At 44.4% G+C, this 18,851-nt stretch overlaps 1 protein-coding gene across 1 annotated transcript in view; it reads left to right on the forward strand.

Moving 5' to 3' along the window:
• FAM149A (family with sequence similarity 149 member A) overlaps window positions 1-9,585 on the forward strand; it is a 55,698-nt gene extending 46,113 nt beyond the window's left edge. Inside the window, exons 9-14 of the mRNA XM_027077178.2 lie at window positions 1,344-1,447; window positions 1,927-2,136; window positions 5,178-5,298; window positions 6,544-6,672; window positions 7,007-7,085; window positions 9,361-9,585. Coding sequence (XP_026932979.2) covers window positions 1,344-1,447; window positions 1,927-2,136; window positions 5,178-5,298; window positions 6,544-6,672; window positions 7,007-7,085; window positions 9,361-9,434 — 717 coding nt within the window. The 3' untranslated portion in view covers window positions 9,435-9,585. The remainder of the gene's footprint in view (window positions 1-1,343; window positions 1,448-1,926; window positions 2,137-5,177; window positions 5,299-6,543; window positions 6,673-7,006; window positions 7,086-9,360) is intronic.
• Window positions 9,586-18,851: the final 9,266 nt, after the last annotated feature.

Here is an 18,851-nt window from a genome sequence, read left to right on the forward strand (position 1 = left end):
AGTTTTTTTACAAGTATTTTCTTTTTGTGGCTTTTTATTTTTTTATTTTTGAGAAGGACAGAGAGGGTGCAAGCAGGAGAGGGGCAGTGAGAGAGGGAGAATCTTGATCAGGCTCCGTGCTGTCAACATAGAGCCGGACATGGGGCTTGAACTCACAAACCATGAGATCATGACCTGAGCTGAAATCAAGAGTTGGACACTTAACTGACTGAGTCATCCAGGCCACCCTCTTTTTATAGCTTTAATGGGCTTCAAAAAAATTTTTTTTACAGCTGATTCATTGTTTTCATTTGGATCCATGTTAAAAGGAAATGAATGGATGACAAAGTTGAAAATAAAGTATTATTAGAGCCTGTTTTGAAATAGTCAAAGTGTTCTAGCAGTAGTGACAACAGGTCTTAATTTATTCCGCTAACATTTTTTTGTTTTTACGTTTTCAGCATGGGGGAAAATGTGCTTGTGGTTGCTACATCTATTCTCGAACTAGAATATGATTCTAGTTCAGAAATCCCGTTTGCCTGAATCAAATGTTGTTTTACATCCTAGCTGGTCATATTGCGGGACCAAATGGGGAATTCGGGATTATTTAGCCCTTCGTGCTTTCCCAGTGTTCTTCAACTTAATTCTCATACAAAGTATGTATCAGTATTCTGGACTTAAAGACTAGGGAATTAAACCTTCAAGAACCAAGTAAGCTTTCCAAGACCACCAGTCAGGAAGCGGTTAGAATTGGGATTCAAATTTAAGGGTCTGACGTCTGGTGTTCGGGTTTCTTCCTAGGCTCTTGTGCCCTTCCTGGCAGCTACCTTCCTCAAGCTGTGAAGGACTTCCTCTGGGAGCAGGCCAGTTAGGAGCTGGGGTACCCTTTCTTTGCTTCTCCAGATTCTCTCTCTACCTTCTTCACCCTGGTATGCCCTGGCCGCTGGTACATTCTAGCTGTCTGGAGGGCTCCTTCGCCCCATATGGCTCTCAGAGCTCAACGTGGGAGCAGAACGTGGGACACTGTTCACTCCTGGCCTTTCTGCCAGGTCGCAGTGATTGGTGGCGTTTCCCCCTGCAGCTCCCCTTGCCGGATTCCAGAAACTTATCCCTCCCTTCTTGCCACTCTCGGCTTCCAAGTGGTAATGTGTCCCTACTGTGGCGTTGTTACGTTGTGTTGGGAAATTAAGCCATTCCCTGTTGATTCCCCTTCGCCCGTCTTTATAAAATATAGTCCCTTTTAAAACTTTTCCTCAAACCAGCCCATTGGAGCGCGCCTTTGTTTCCTGCTGATTCCCGACAGGCACCAGAGATTGCATTGGCCCTGGCTGCCTTTTAACTTTCACTGTCTTGACTCTTCCCAGGTTCATCGCTTCTCCAACAACTTTTATAGTGATTTGAGTTGTGTGATGACAATTCAAGCAAAACCACTTCAGCAGAGACCTACCTGTTTTGCGGATAGAACGCAGTACGTATGTGAAATAACGATGCAGCCTGCTCTCTAGGCTGCATGCACCTGAGCACGAGGCCTGCAGAAGTCCGCGTGCTAGGCGTGTCTGAGCACACTCAGGGAAGGATACGGCCATGTGTGAGAATGAAAACGCACTGCTCCAATAGCAGCCACAAAAGTGACTTACCGTTAGGTGAGGGTCAATAGATAAGGGGAAGATAGCTGTGAATTCTTAATCTTCTGGGCTATACTGTGTGATTGCAGTCAGGGAGGACCTTAGACCTTATGTTCCTGTGGATGATTCTTCAGTGGAATGGAAGTTGAATTGGAAATGATAGTCTGTCCATTCGTTCGGCCAATATTCAGAAGTATCTGCTTGAGGTGGGCACTTTTCCAGACAGTGCCTCGTAATGGGCACATCTATCTATGCCCTGTTCACCTAATGCTTACAAGCTGAGTAATTAATTTGGCCCCCCCCCCACCCCTCCCACCCCCAGGAATGAACAAGAAGGCAAATCACTGGGTGTGGGGGCCAGTGCTCCGTCTTTGGCCCGGCACCGTCTGGGACGAATCTCAGATGCTCGCGGACTCCACGCTTCCGCGAGGAAGACGCCTGCACATCTGAGGCTGCCTTCTCTCACTTCAGACTCCCAGAGGATGAAGACCCCCAGTGTGTGCAGCGATGAAGTTCTAAGGGGAACAAAGCCGTAAGTCTTGTTTCTCTCCTGGGGAGCCAGAAGCCACACGTGACGGAGGATAGAGACAGGTGGACACCTTCTAAGTAGTTCATTAATTTGAATATTTCCCACGAAATGCGTTTCGGTAGTGTAGTTAAGCTGCGTGCTGGAAAGTAAAGTCAGGCAGAGAACCCGCGTTTGTGTCTTTCCAGTTTTTATTTAAATTCTAGTCAGTTAACATGTAGTGTAACGTTGGTTTCAGGAGTAGTATGACTGTTCGTTCTTTTTTATCTCTAAGGCTGTGTTTCACTCTGTGTGGGGGAGTTTCAGAAAAGCTTTTGACCTTAGGGCTCGACATCAAATCATTGTCCTGTTAGAAAGGAACTTGTCTTTTCCTTTATTACAGAGGTATTAGGGAGCAGCCCAGCTTTATCACTTACTCAAGTGCCCAGCAGTCTTTACATTAATAACAGCTAGTGTTTGTCGACAGCTTTCTGTTACCAGCACCAGCGGGACGAGTCACATTTATTATCTGACTTACTCCTTGCCACAAATCTTTTGAGTTAGTACTCGTGGGATCCCAGATCCAAGAGGAGGAGACAGAGGCTGAGAGAAGTTGCATAACTAGCCAAAGCTCCCAGGAAGGAGAGGCAGAGCCTGGGGCTCCCCCGAGGTGCTATGCAGCTTCCGAGACCTCCACTCCCTACCCCCAGGACCACTGGCCCCAGGCTTCCTGCAGCAAGGGAGGGAGTCATTAAGGGGGCTGCCTTAGGCTCCCCCTGCAGGGATGGGGTGCATAATCAGCTGCCAGTGCTTAACCAGCAACTGGATTTTTCTGGATGCATTACACAGAGCCATGTTCAGCTTTGTGATAGATTACTGTGTCTTTCACCCTCCGGAACTGGTATTTCTGGTGTTGTTCGGGTTATCCGGGGTTATTTGCTCTGATAGTTCTTTTCAAGAGCTCTTCCCCTCCTCCAGTCCCACTGTGGCCACTTGGGACCCCTGACCCCATGCCCCAGTCACTGGCACATTGCTGGCCCTCTCCTCCTCCTCCCAGCCCCCCGGGCTCCACAAACAGGCTTTCATCCAAAACCTTTTCTATTTTCTGTTGAAATCTGTGCCTCCAACTATACCTTCCCTTCATGTTCTGCCCCTTCCTATCCATACACCATAGACCCGTGTTTTTCAACTGTTTTTTATTTATATTACTGCCATACTAAGAAGCCCTTTTAGACGATCTTTCCTAATTCCTCCCTCACCTGTGGAATTTTAATGCCACAAGTACAGTCTATGTACTGTTCTTTATGTCTGTGTTTTATGCATAAAAAAAGTAAGGGTTGGTTTGTCTGTCCCACCAATAACCAGCGTTGGCCCCTTGGGGGGCAATGTCGCCCTCATTGATATGCATACCTGTTTCCATTACTATTGATCACCCGCCTTGACTGGGTTCAGCCTTTTTTTCCTGTCTGACCCACAACCATGCCAACTGTGCTGGTCCTTCCCTCGTGGGGATTTTGTTCGTGCCCTTTCACTTTGAGCAAAGTAACCTGCTTTTTTCTATCAAAGTACTCCAAGTTCACAGTGGAACATTAGCATAGTACCAAAACTACAAGTAGGTGTCAAAGGTCACCTGTATGCCTAATACCTAGAAATGTAAAAATGATAACTGTTGATAAATTTACTACCAATTTTATCTATGGTTACGTTTCTTCTTTTCTTTCCTTTATCTTTTTTCTAATACTACGTTTTCCTACTAATAGAGCTTTTCTCATATTTTTTTCACTTAACATTATTCCTATTTTCCACATTGTTAAATATTTGTGAAAGCATGATTTTAACGACTAGAAATAACGTATGGGTGATAATTTGTGAAATAGTTCGCTATTACTGGAACTTTTCCTTCTGTATTTTCACCATTATAATGTACAGGGGACATCATTTTATGTAAATCTTTTAAGTTTTTATTTAAATTCCAGTTAGTTAACAAACAGTGTAATATTAGTTTCAGGTGTAGAGTATCATTTCATATAAATCCCAATAAGGATGTCTTTAAATTGTTTTTCCTGTTGGTACAACCCTAGAAGTAAAGCTGCCGGGGTCAAAGATTATGGATATTTTTACGACTCTTCACATCTTTTTCCAAGGCTCTTCCCAGAATGGTTCTAACAATCTGTAGTCCCACTGGCAGGACGTGAAACTCTTTCCTTGCAGCCTCTAAACTATGGGTAGTATGTGTATTTTAAAACTTGATAGCCAGTATGGTCACATTTTAATTTTCATAACTTGATTATTAACGAATCAATGAATTGGAATCTTATTGTAGAATATCCATCTCCATTCTTGTGCATGAACCAGACAGTCTTTCCATGTCAGTATCTGGTGGGGAATGTCTATCATCATTACTCTTCGGAACCTTTCCTCACCCTTCCTGACAGTCTATGATCTGGTGGTCAAATTCAAAAACGAAAAGTATTACATTGAACCTGATGGCATTAAATCTATTACAAATGTAGGGATGACCGACACTTTCACAATATTTAGTTTTCTCATCGGAGAACATATCTTGCCTCTCCTTTTAATGCTCTTACATAAAGTTTTATAGTTTTCCTCATCGAGGCCCTACACTTTGGTAATTAATTTTATCCTTCATTGATCGCTCCGTTCTCTCAATTTCTACAGCACTTCTATTTAGAATCGTTTACCATAGCCCTTCATTACATCAACTGATTACGTTGTTCTCTAATAACTTCATGGGTTTTCAGTAACTTACAAGCTCCTTAAGAGGAGGAACCAGACCTTCAATTATTTCCGTATCCTGTACAGGGACTAGCATCGCAGAGCAGTCAGTAAATACAGTTCGACAGTCACTGCCGAGCAAGGAGAAGGTGACCGGAGCTGGTGGTCAGTCCCCCTCTTTACATTTGTCTTTCCCACACTCTGCTCATTCTCCTCGAACATTTCTTTTGAAAGGCAGCTGTGATTACCAGTTCCGATGAGGAGCTTTGTGGTGAGGTCTGTCCCCCTGTCTGTGCATCTGGGTGCTCAGTTACATGTTGTTGTGTTTACAGGCAAACTGGCATAGACCGGGGGTCCTCCCCACCGGCTCAGGCCTCAAGGAGCAGGTTACCCCCCATAGGCTCAGAGACTGGTGGGCAGAATGTGGCAGTTCCTGGATCTCGACCTGTTCCTGTAAGACACATTTCATTATATTTAAGTGCACCATTTAGATCGTCTACTGCAAAACAAACAACCACAATATAATTTTGGCCCTTCCGGGGCCAAGTACGAACTCAAGTAACGTAAAACGTCTCCATAATCTGCTTCCTGAAAGTAACTGGCACGCGAGAACTGACGGGAGGTGGGAGGGATGATTCACTGTCGTGCGAAATGAAAACCGGATTTGAACCGAATCAGAAAGTCCAGGTGTCAAAGAAAATCTGACAGTCAGAATGCTATAGCAAAGAAAATAGCATGAAGGTTAGGTCAGGAGACAGGGAGATCTGTGTTTGAGCCCGGCCACCCAAATGTAGTGTAGAAATTAACGTAGTAGAAATTAATCTCCCTGCGCCTTTGTTTTCTGACCCGTAGAAGGGCCACAGTGATTCCTTCCTCAAAGGACTGATATAAGGATGACGTGGATTTATAGATGGGAAATAACGCCTGCGTAAAGTAAGAGCTCTGTAGAACGCCCCTGCCATTTTTATCAGTTCTCATGTTTACGGCTCAGGGGCACCATGTCTGTCGCAATGCGGAGGGAATGTCTTCTTCACCCAGGCTCAACGCGGCCACGTGATGGCAAAAGGTGTGGGGCAGGTGTGGGGCTGCTGGTGTGCATCACCAGATGTCCCCCCACAGTTACAGTGACTCGCCACTTCGCTCTCTTACGAGTAACTAACTCATCTCTGTTTCGTAAAACACAGAAGGGCCCCAGTCGTGGGAACCTAAAAAGCCTAAGGAGAAAAACCGATGGAATGTTTTCTCTTGCATTCCTTTGCTTCCCTGAGTGCAGCGGCAGAATCCATTCCTAGAAAGGCAAGAATTGCACAGCTTTCGTGTGTAACCTTAGAATGTCGTGGCTTAGAGTAAAATCATAAAGGAAGGCAGACATCACATTAAAAAAAAAATAAACCCAAAATTACATTTCTATTATAATTTAATATTGGGTACTTTATGCGGTTCGGGTTTTTAATCCGTATTTATCTATTGGGACACTTGCTTTATCAGGTTAAATAATAGAATGACATAATCAACATGTGTTTTGACATTTATGCTAGATAGATGTTATACTTCCCAGTATCTAAATAAAAGTTTCAGATAAGGGAGTGAATGGATGAATAAATGAGTGAATGGTTGAAACACAAAGAAAGGAATCTTCTTTTGTCTTTTTTAAGGATTGTGTTTACCTGAAACCAAAACATATTATCCTTTATTTAGTACAGAGGGAGGCATCCACAGAACCGTGTGTTAAGTGCAGTACCTGACAGTTTGGAACGCTCGCCTCTTCGAGAAAGATCTCTGACCGTGGAACAGTTTTCAAGACCCAGCACAACCCACACATTTCGGGTAGGTTGTCTGTTAACCATAAAGTTGACTTTTAAAAATGTCTGAAACAATACGGGGGGCCTGGGTGGCCCAGGCGGTTAAGTGTCTGACTTCAGCTCGGGTGGAGATCTCACAGCGTGTGGGTTCGAGCCCCGCGTCGGGCTCTGTGCTGACAGCTCAGAGCCTGGAGTCTGCTTCCGATTCTGTGTCTCCCTCTCTCTTTCTGCCCCTTCTCACAGTCTTTCTCTCTCTTTCCCTTTCAAAAATAAACATTAAAAAAAAAAAAAAGAATCTTGTTTAAAAACAATACGTGTAACAATAAAGCTCACCCCTCATTTTATTTTTCTTCTGACAGTTAGATACTCCTCGAAAAGGTTCACTGACCCTGATGGAATTTGCTGGCCACACATGGACAAGTCAGAGTCTGTTGACAGGTCAGTTTTCTCCACATGTAAATAAATGAGGTGTGATGTAAAGTTTCAAGTTTTGGAAAGAGAAATGGAAGATCATCTACCTAAGTAGGACTCTTTTGACCACGTAAGAGCAAATTACAAGTGTTTGTCACCCATGGCCAGACACAGAAGTCTCTAGAAAGAGCCACACTTCAAAGATAAGCCCTCGCCTGCTGTTAGTCATCAAGGGGAAAATGCCCAAATGCTCTGCATTAAACTGGGGCCTCACTCTCAGAAAAAGGAAAATGCTGTCTTAGGAGCCTCATGACAAATCAGTGTCTCTCTCCACAATAACAGTTTTCATGTTTTCTCATCACACCCTCCTCTTAATTCCCTTTAAAGATCTAGTTTATAAAAATTAACACAAATATTCTAAGTATTTTAGAATGGAGAGTTTCACAGATAAATACTTATTTTCAGCCCAGTAGCTATTTTTAGAGTAAAGTTTCTAGTCCGAACGCAGGCCAGTGATGTTTTAATTCTCAAAACTGTTACCAGTATTTTTGTTTAAGGAGGCAACATAGTATTATCATGAACTGTGCCACTCTGGAACCCAATGCCAGGTTTCCATCCCACTCACTGAGCTATCTTAGGAGAGCCTCAACCTTCTTGGGCCTCAGTTTCTTCTTTTTATAATAGTCTGGGTTGATCAAGCCATCACTGGAAAAATGTCCAGAGAGGACCTCGCTAGATTCTAGGCATATGTTGTTTGTTCAAGAATTAGGAGTCATTGGGATTATAGGTCATGTGAAATGCACAGGGTAACTTGCTGTGTTAAGGCAAATGCTACAGTTTAAACATAAGTCTAGTAAAATTGAAGCGTTGTGACAACACGCTAATTTTATCACTGTTTACGTCAGCCCTTCTGTAGTTCTGTGGCATAGTGATGTCACGGATGCTTTAGCCTTTTACAGATTCTCTCGAGGAACACTCAGTGTAGTGGGGAAGATGAGGGGACCGTGAGAGAGGTGAGCAGGACCACCGGCTGGCTGTGCAGATGGGTAAAGGGTCGAGGGGCGGCCCGGAGGGGCCGTGAGCCACGCAAATCGGGACGAGCATCACGCGGTACACAAGACCGATCCCCTGGATGGTCAGTAGACGGTGGTGCCGGCAGAGGGGACGCAGAGAATTTCGATGAGTTTCGTTTTGGAGATCTTGACCGCAGGACGCTAAGTGGAGCTGTCTAATAGTTTACTGGGCACACAGGATTAGAGGTTCCGAGAGGGAACTGGGTTCTGAATTCGTTTGAAATCTGCACATTTAATTTACCCCCCGTACTAAGTCAGTATATTCTCTTATCAGGAATCTTGTGACTATTATTACCGACTGTCAGGAGCTTTTCTCATGGCTATAGAAATAACTGAGGTACATAAGAGGTACTTCTGTAATTCTAAGAATTTATTTTCTTTCTTTCTGACAAGCAGGCATGTCATCTCTTAACCTTTGCTTCCAGGTCAAAAAGCACCAGGAACTATTAATTTATCGACATTTGTTCTGTGGCAGAAGAAAAAGAGAAAGGGAGAAGCTGAGGGGAATCCCCAGCAGTGGCAAGGGTCTCTTAAGGCAGCTTACATTCCTTCTGCCCCCATGAAGCCAGTAGGCCACCAGAACTCACTACTCAGCTTCCTGGGATCCACCTCAGGGTAGAAGGTGCTAGCAAAGCCACCAGCTCTTGGAGGACACAGGGCCAGAACTTAGGCTTAGTGGAGAAGGGGAACAACATCCATCCTTCTTTCCCTCCTTCCTTCCTTCCTTCCTTCCTTCCTTCCTTCCTTCCTTCCTTCTTTCCTTCCTTCTTCGCTCCCTCCCTCCTTCCCTTCCTTCCTTCCTTCCTTCTTTCCTTCCTTCTTTCCTTCCTTCTTTGCTCCCTCCCTCCCTCCCTTCCTTCCTCCCTCCCTTCCTTCCTCCCTCCCTTCCTTCCTCCCTCCCTTCCTTCCTCCCTCCCTCCCTCCCTTCCTTCCTCCCTCCCTCCCTCCCTCCCTCCTTTCCTTCCTCCCTTCCTTCCTCCCTCCCTTCCCTCCTCCCTCCCTTCCTTCCTTCTTTCCTTCCTTCCTTCCTCCCTCCCTCCCTTCCTTCCTCTCAGGACCCCAGATGGCAGTTTTTGCATATTTCCCGGTTTATGTAAAAGCAACATCAAAGTATTTTGGTTTTCTTTTTAAAAAAAAATGTCGTCTGCATTGAATGTACAAAGCCATCCTTTTGAGAGCTGGAAGTTTGAAGCAGTTTAATGGGCGTTACTTTGTGGTTGGTGTTTCAGGTTCACAGTATCCGCCTAAATCTTTTCAGAGGACGACTCTGACGTCAAGGAAGAGATTCCAAGTGGCATCTTGATGGAACCGGGAGCAGCCAGTCTCAGCATGCCATTTATCACACGAATAATGGAAGAACAAGTATTCTACTACGCATCAGTTTGTCTGACAGCGGGACCTGAGCCCGTCTGAGAGAAATGCAAGCACATAAACAGCTTAGTTTTGCATCCTTGCATTGTAAAGAGACTACGAGTCAAATTCACCGACCTTCTTCACTGGAAGTGTTCGGATCTAATAGGTGTTTATAATCCATCATCTTGTCAATCACACATACACAGACACACACATAAGCAGTGCATGTATTTACACACTCAACAGATGAGAGGATATTATCTAGGAATGGGCCATTTTGTAACTTTGTGTCTTGACATGTGTTTTGTGTCTCATTCTGTGACTCATCCACCGAAGTCCTGGTTACTAATTGATGTGATGTCACTCCCTTCTTTAGAAAATAGCAAAGCCATCTTTGGTACAGTATGTCAGTTTATCTAAGATTCAGATTGTTCTGGGCGTTGTGCTGACTTTCTTACACCTTTTTAAAAAATGTTTTAATGTTTATTTTTGAGAGACAGAGTGTGAGCGGGGGAGGGGCAGACACAGAATTGGAAGCAGGCCCCGCGCTCTGAGCTGTCAGCACAGAGCCCGACACGGGGCTCGAACCCATGAACTGTGAGATCATGACCTGAGCCAAAGTCGGACACTCAACTGACTGAGCCACCCAGGCGCCCCCTTACACCTTTTTTCAAAAAGTACTTGAGTCACGAGCCTCTTTGAGAAATGACAGCGACTGTCTCCCGAGCCAATTTCATTTTGCTAGTTTTCATGCTCAGCCTCAGGCAGTGTATCCAAAAGTGTTCCAAATTTATTGACTTTTAAAGCCGACTAGAAACCTAATTTCCCCATACCGTGTATGGTTTCCTGTTTGCTGTCTGCGGGTGAAGGTGTTCATCCACTGGAGGGAAGCCCTGAAGCAGCCTCCTGGTTATTTTATCACAGTCTGATCTTTGCTCAGATGTCACATCTGCTGTGAACCCTCCCTGATCCCTCTAAGGCAGTGGTTCTTTCCGCTCTGTCCTCTGACCCTGCGTGTGTCTCTTCCGACCATGTTCCCCTATCTGGCATTCATACAGAAAATGGAATGGGGATTGCGAAGGGGAGGTGATCGGTTGGAGGCCAGGCTCTAGGGTCATTTTCTTTGCTTTCCTTTTTTCTTTCTTTCTTTTTTTTTTTTTTTTTTTTTTGAGAGACGGGGGGGTGGGGTGAAAGTGAGTGAGGGGCAGAGAGAGAGAGAGAGAGAGAGAGAAAACCATGAGGGGCAGAGAGAGATGGAGGGAGGAGGAGAGAAGCGGGGCTTAATTGAAGCGAGGCGTGTGTTTTCTTTTGTTTTTGTTTTTTTGGTTTTTTTTTGTTTTTAACCAAAGTGGGGCTCGTGTTCACCCAAAGCAGGGCTGGAGCTCACCGGAAGCAAGGCTTCTGTTTTATCCAAATTGGGCCTCAAGCTCATGAACCACGAGATCATATCCTGAAATGAAGTCACATGCTTAACCGACTGAACCGTGCCCCAGGGTCATTTTCATTTGCCTCCCACCTGCCCCATGGTTTTCCTTTATAGTGACTTATGTTCTTAGATGTTTCTATTCTCAGATCTCAAATCACCAAAATTTCTTTTTTTTTTTCCGATCACTTACATTTTATCAATTTATTTTTTATTAATCTATAATGACACTTGTCCTATTATCACTTAAATGCATAATAAATTATTTTCAGCATATTTCTGGTTGTAAGAAGAGAGGATCTTTGCCTACTTAGAGATGTCTGGAAATTAAAAAGTGTGTTGAGACGGGAACTAGTGTTGCCCTTGATCACAGAGGACAGGACAAAAATGGTGCTGGAGCCTTGCCTCTTTTTTGTTTCTCCCTTACATTTCTCCTGACTTATTTTTCACAGTTATGGAACCTGTTATGGAGTAGGTGGCTGGCCCCAGCTCCGTGACTCTAGATTTTTAATGCTTAGTTACCCACACAAAGCAGACCGAAGCATTTAGAAATGTTTCAAAACTCTCCCTCAACATTAGCTATAGGCACTTAAAATACCAGTCTTGATTTAGCCACTCTCAAATGTGAGGGATTCCTGGACACGGGAGCAGCCTGGAGTCCCTGTTCCCAAGGGCCTCTAGTCCTGGTGCCCTCTGGTCCCTAATTCCTGCTAACGTGGGTTTTCTATCCACCCTGCTCTTTCAGAACGGCTCAAGCTAATTCATGTCAATTTCCAGGACCCATTCAACTGCTTCCCAGTCAGCGCAGACCTCTTAGAAGGGAAAATGACTGATATGCATTCTAAACTAACATCAAGGAAGAGTATCCAAGAGAAATGATTTTCTCATGGAGAACCACTGAATAGATTTTATGGTAGCTTTACTTTCTGTGGCTTCAAAGGTTTCTAAATGAAAATCTATTATTTGTATATGTATTGATAAGACCGCTTTAAAAAACAGAACCAAGTGCAGTAATCATTTTCAACTGGAGCATACAGCACAATTTTATTTTTATTTCTTTTTTAATTTTTTTGACAAAATTATTGAGAGAGCCTGTGAATGAGCATGAGCGGGGAGGGGCAGAGAGAAAGAGGAAGAGAGAGAATCCCAAGCAGGCTCCGTGCTGTCAGCATCGAACCTGGCATCCTGCTGGATCCCACAACCCTGAGATCATGACCTGAGCCAAAATTAAAGAGTCCGAAGCTTAACCAACTGAGCCACCCAGGTGCCCTGAAAAAGTACAGTTTTAGAGATAACAGAGGCATGGCTTTGCCACTGACTTTAATAAGACCTGCTTAGAGCATGTATTTTTATACCTGTACCCTTCATTTACAGGTTAAATGAGATTTAGAGGTTAGCAAATGATGCTTACATCAAGGATAGTGCTTTTTGAAGTGATCAGGGAAGAACTGGGGCCATGTTTTCATAATACTGCACCTTGATAAGTAAGTCTTAGAATTTCTTTGTTAAAAATTGGAAAAGGCAAATGGAATTACTCCTGAGGTCAATTTTTAAATGAACGTTAATGACTATGTTAATTGAAATGTCAGTTAATTCATCCAAAACCAAGGAAGGAATGAAGGAATTTTAAAATAATATAAAAACATGTAAAATACCATAGAAAACTGCTAAACAGTATACATGTTCAATGCAATCCCTATCAAAATAACACCAGCATTCTTCACAGAGCTAGAACAAACCATCCTAAATGTGTACGGAACCAGAAAAGACCCCGAATAGCCAAAGCAATCTTGAAAAAGAAAATCAAAGCCGGGGGCATCACCGTTCCGGGCTTCAAGATGCATTACAAAGCTGTAATCATCAAGACAATATGGTAGTGGCACAAGAACAGACACTCAGATCAATGCAACAGACTAGAGAACCCAGAAATGGACCCACAAGCATATGGCCAACTAATCTTTGACAAAGCAGGAAAGAATATCCAATGAAATAAAGACAGTCTCTTCAGCAAATGGTGCTGGGAAAACTGGACAGCGACATGCAGAAAAATGAACCTGGACCACTTTCTTACACCATACACAAAAATAAACTCAAAGTGGATGAAAGACCTAAACGTAAGACAGGAAGCCATCAAAATCCTAGAAGAGAAAGCAGACAAAAAACCTCTTTGACTTTGGCCACAGCAACTTTTTACTCAACGTGTCTCTGGAGGCAAGGGAAACAAATGCAAAAATCAACTATTGGGACCTCATCAAAATAAAAACCTTCTGCACAGCGAAGGAAACAATCAGCAAAACTAAAAGGCAACTGACAGAATGGGAGAAGATATTTGCATACCAGATAAAGGGTTAGTATCCTAAAGCTATAAGAAAGTTATCAAACTCAACAACCAAAAAACAAATGATCCAGTGAAGAAATGGGCAAAAGACATGAACAGACATTTCTCCAAAGAAGACTTCCAGATGGCTAACAGACACATGAAAACATGCTCAACATCACTCATCATCAAGGAAATACAAATTAAAACCACAATGAGATACCACCTCACACCTGTCAGAATGGCTAACATGAACAACTCAGGCAACAACACGTGTTGGCGAGGATGCAGAGAAAGAGGATCTGTTTCGGGTTGCTGGTGGGAATGCAAGCTGGTGCACCCACTCTGGAAAACAGTATGGAGGTTCCTCAAAAATTTAAAAAAAGAACTACCCTATGACCCAGCAATTGCACTATTAGGTATTTATCCAAGGGATACAGGTATGCTGTTTCGAAGGGACACACGCACCCCCATGTTTATAGCAGCACTATCGACAATAGCCACGGTATGATAAGAGCCCAAATGTCCATCAATGGATGAATGGATAAAGGAGATGTGGTATATATATACACAATGGAGTATTACTTGGCAATCAAAAAGAATGAAATCTTGCCATTTGCAACTACGTGGACGGAACTGGAGGGTATTATGCTAAGTGAAATTAGAGAAATATCATATGACTTCACTCATATGAGGAATTTAAGATACAAACAGATGAACATAGGGAAGGGAAGCAAAAATGATATAAAAACAGGGAGGAGGACAAAACATAGGAAACTCTTAAATATAGAAAGCAGAGGGTAGCTGAAGGGGTTGTGAGATGGGGGATGGGCTAAGTGGGTAACAGGCACTAAGGAATCTACTCCTGAAATCATTGTTGCACTATATGCTAACTAACTTGGATGTAAATTTAAAAAATGAATAAATGAATTAAAAAATAAATGTTAAAAATTTTAAAAGTAATATGAAAGGAAGTGTCCAGGCTGATGTTATTCTGAACTAGAATGGAATTTCTATGCCAATTAAGAGGTACATCTTTCTTATTCAGGATTTTTATCTCTATAATTTTTTAAATTTATTTTTTAAGTTCAAGTTAGTTTACATAAGTGTAGTATTGGTTTCAGGGTAGAATGCAGTGATTCATATATGCAGTGATACATATAACACCCTGTGCTCATCCCAGTAAGTGCCTTCCTCAATGCCCATCACCCATTTAACGCATCCCCCCACCCACCCACCCACCCCTCCCTCCAGCAACCCTCAGTCTGTTCTCTAAGAATTTCTTATGGTTTGCCTCCCTCTCTGTTTTTATTTCATTTTTCCTTCCCTTCCCCTATGTTCGTCTGTTGTGCTTCTTAAATTCCACGTACGAGAGAAATCATATATGTCTTTAACGGACTTATTTCACTTAGTGTAATACATTCTAGCTCCATCCACGTTGTTGCAAATGGCAAGTTTTCATTCTTTTTCATCTCACCTCTATAATTTTTAATAAAAGTATTGAAAGAGTTTTCAAAAATTCATTATACTCTTAAAGCTTCTTTCAATTCCCGATTTGCATATAATTTGCGGACCTGTCCACAGTTTCTAATACACAGGTTATTCATTCCTTTGTTTTTTACTGCATAAGCAGACTTGGACCAGTGAATTAAAAATGCATAACCACATTGTTTGTGAGAGGTTTATCTCATTTATGAATTCCCAATTAACCTTTGTTTCCCCACAGAAGATGACATTCCTGTGTGATACTCATGGATTTATTATTTCATCAAATACCCATCAAGCACCTTCTTTATGTAAGGTTGTGTCCTAAGCAAGTTCAGGTAGCAATAGCTGGGCAAGGTAACAGTGGAAAGAGCTGTAGCTTCGAATCAAATAGGAAAGGCTTTATTGCAGAGGTTATATTTGAGCAAAGACTTGAAGATGGGGAAAGAGACATGTATCTATGGTGAAAAAAAATTCTAGACAGTGGGCCAAACACACAGACCTAGAGCAGGAGCATCCCTGGAGGTTTGAGGAACAGCAGAGGCCAGTGGGACATGACATGGAATTAGCCAGGGGGTGAATAATAGGAGATGAGATCAGCGAAGTAATAGGAGCTGAGGGGTTAAGATCCTTTTTGACCTTGGAAATCGTAAATTATCTGAAATAGGAAGCCACCGGAGAGTGTTGAGCACAGAGTGGCGTCATCTGACCCCAGAGGATGCTGAGATCAGATGGTAGTGGTGCAGATGCTGAAGAGTCAAGGGACTGGATGTTTTGAAATTTGAGCCAATAGGATTTGTGGTTGCATTTGATGTGTGAGGCAAAGGAATCAAGATTGACTCCTAGGCTTAGGCTTAACTCTAGGGAGCATGTTGGGTCTTTGAGATGCTTCAGTGAGGATGTTGAGGCATTTGGAGAGCTGCACTTGGGGTTTAGAGAAGAAATACAGACAGGAGGGATACATTTGGCAACGGTCAACAGACAGATGGTATTTAAGTGCTGGAATGGAGGAGATAACCAAGAGACCGAGTGTAGACATGCAGGGAAAACAAAAGTTCTGGGCCGTGGGCACCCTAACATCTAGAGGAACGGGATGTGAAGAGAAACTAGCAAAGCCAACCGAAAGGAATGATTGGTGAGGGAGAACAAAAATCAAAGAATGTGGAATGCTCCAAGTCAAGGAGGGGAAAAAGTTTTCCAAGGAGGTGACAAGGACTCAAACACGTTGAATGCTGTTGATAGGTCAATTTAGATAAGAGCCAAGAAAGGACTTAAAGATTTAGCCACAGGGAGGGTATTGGGGACATGGACAAGATCTATGTTAGTGGAATAGACAAGGCAGAAGCCTGACTGAAGAGGGTTCAGGAGAGAATATGAGGAGAGAAATTCAAGCCCAAAGGCATAGCCAGTCTTTTGAGGGATTTTTCTGTAAAGGGGAGCCAAGGAATGGATCCAGAGGGAGATATGGACTCAATCCTTTAGAGAGAAAGAAAAGAAAAATCATGAGATATATTTAATGATATTAAAGATATTAGATAAATACATTTTCTTAAAGTCTTAATGTGATTGAACAATAGGGAAGTGAATAAAATACCAAGAGTATGCTCTCCATTCTCACTCCATAGAACTGATCAGTAGTTTTCTTTCCAGACGTTAGTCTTGCTGGAGAGAAAGAAACTTCTTCTCCCAAAGATCCCATGACATGACTTAGTGTTCTACAACTTGTTTTACTGTTAGTGTTTTAATATTTCATGCACCTCTTTCCATGTTGGTACTTACAGATGGCTTGAACAAAATCAGTTGGAGAAAGGAGCCCTAGGCAATGTTTTTCTCTACTTCAGACAGGCCTGTAAATGGCTGAGTGAAGCCTATACGATAGCTGCGGACAAAATTAATGTCATTAAGCAAAGTAGGGATCGGGGCATTTCTCAACATATCAACTTCCCTGCCACTTTTGCTATAGCTTAGGGACCTGCCACTGGGAGAGGGGCACTCCAGCCTAGGCCCTTTGTAAGTTAATAAAAGGAAACCTCCAGGACACCTGGGTGACTCAGTGGGTTAAGCATCATCCCACTCTTGATTTTGGCCCCGCCTTGAGCTCTGCCCTGGGCATGGAACCTGCTTAGGAATCTCTCTCTCCGTCTCTCTCTCCCTCTCTAAAATTAAACGAATGAATGAATGAATGAATGAATGGAAACCTCCTGTGAAATGGAGGAGGCCAGACGGGAGAGCTCACACACCCTACCACTCTTCCTCAATTGCAGACCCAACACAAAGGTACTTGCAGGTGGTACGACTTGACTAACCCTTAGGGTGTGGGGCTGGGGGGAGGGAGAAAGGTTTTTCTCTCCCCTAGCAACAGCCCAGCCAATGAGAGACTGTCACAGCTCAGCCAATGAGAAGCCACTACACTTTAAACCCCCAGTTTAGACAAAGGAGTTTTAGTTTCTAGCAGCCACTCCCAATCCCCTCTCTCCTGTATAAAACAACTTTCTGGGGATCCCTGGGTGGCTCAGGCCCTTGGGTATCTCACTTCGGCTCAGGCCATAGTCTCAAGGTTTGTGAGTTGGAGCCCCACAGTGGGCTCCCTTCTGTCCGCGCAGAACCCACTTCGGATCCTCTGCCCTGTCCTGTCTCTCTGCCCCTGCAGCACTCACACTCTCTCAAAAATGAATAAACTTTTTTTTTTTTAAGTGTTTTTTCTTCTTTGTTCTCCACACCTGTCTATGGTTTTGCTGTCTGCTGTGTCTCAAAATTGCAACTCTCGGCTGTTTCCAAATATACCCATTTTGCTGGTAACATAAGTGAGGTTTGTTTTTTTTTCAACGTTTATTTATTTTGGGGACAGAGAGAGACAGAGCATGAACGGGGGAGGGGCAGAGAGAGAGGGAGACACAGAATCGGAAACAGGCTCCAGGCTCTGAGCCATCAGCCTAGAGCTTGACGCGGGGCTCGAACTCACCTGGCTGAAGTCGGACGCTTAACCGACTGCGCCACCCAGGCGCCCCAAGATAAGTGAGTTTTATTTTTAAGGTTAAGGCAGAACCGAGGCTGCCTGAAGAAAAGAGGGGAACTGGTAGTTAGGGAGCTTAGTCCTTGGGCAGAATTCCAGCCTCCCAGTCACTTTGCTTTTCCTTCTGCAGGCTCAGTGCTTTGCCTTCATTCCCTCTTGAAGAGCTCACTACAACTACCATCCCTTTACCAACCGCCCCACTTCCCCCTACCTTTCCCAGCTTCTCTTACTCCGCGTCTTTCCACGGCCTTGACCTTCCCCCCCTCACTTGTTCTTCTGGCTGCTGACTTTTCACGGTCCCGAGGATATTGTGGAAAATATTTGCATCACAGCAACCTTACTCAGCTTTCCCTAGTCCCAGTGGGCCACCGGATGCAAACTGGAAACCGCTGCTCCCAAGGATGTTGCCCCTGAAGCTGCCCCAAGATCAAAGCGGAAGGCCGCTCTGCGTGGTGGAGAAGCCGGGGTGCAGCCCCGCAGGCAGGCAGGCAGCCAGGCCCCAAAGGGTAGAACCCTGCCCGCTGCGCGAGGAAGCATGAGGTCAGGGACCCAGCCAGGAAAAAAAAATAAGCCCCAAAGGCTGACTTTCAAACCAAATGCCTCTTTATTTCAATGCTCAAATAGCCGGTTCTCTGTAGCTGCGGTTCTCAGGTGCGTGACCAGCGGGAACCTTAAGCCCAAAGCCCTGCCCCGCCCTGGCCACATGCAGCTGCCTCAAATTCCACCCCCATTCTTCTCCTCCCCACTCTAGTGCCTTCACTTACATTCAGCAACACCCCATAGCAGCTAGGAGCTGTGTTCCCCTCTGTCAGTTTCCGCTGGACCAAACACGGAGGCCGGAGTGCATGGCGTAGGTTTGTGCCCAGCGCAGTAACAACCCGGCTGCTGCTGTTTGGGGAGCCTGGGAGGCTCCAGCCTAGTCCCGAGGCCCAGGGCGGCCGCCGCAGGGAGAAGCCCCGGTCTCCGGGTCCCCGCCGTAGGGAGGCCGGGCCTGTCTCCTGCCGCAGGAGGAAGAAGCGAGCGGCCCGGGCGCCACCTCTTTCCTCTTGGGGGAGGGCGCTGGCATCCTCGCGGCCGCGGCTCGGGAACTCCTCCCAGGACCGGCGCACTTGAACTCCGGGAGTTGGCC

The sequence above is a fragment of the Acinonyx jubatus genome, chromosome B1 (assembly GCF_027475565.1).
Source record: "Acinonyx jubatus isolate Ajub_Pintada_27869175 chromosome B1, VMU_Ajub_asm_v1.0, whole genome shotgun sequence".
Classification (NCBI taxonomy): domain Eukaryota; kingdom Metazoa; phylum Chordata; class Mammalia; order Carnivora; family Felidae; genus Acinonyx; species Acinonyx jubatus.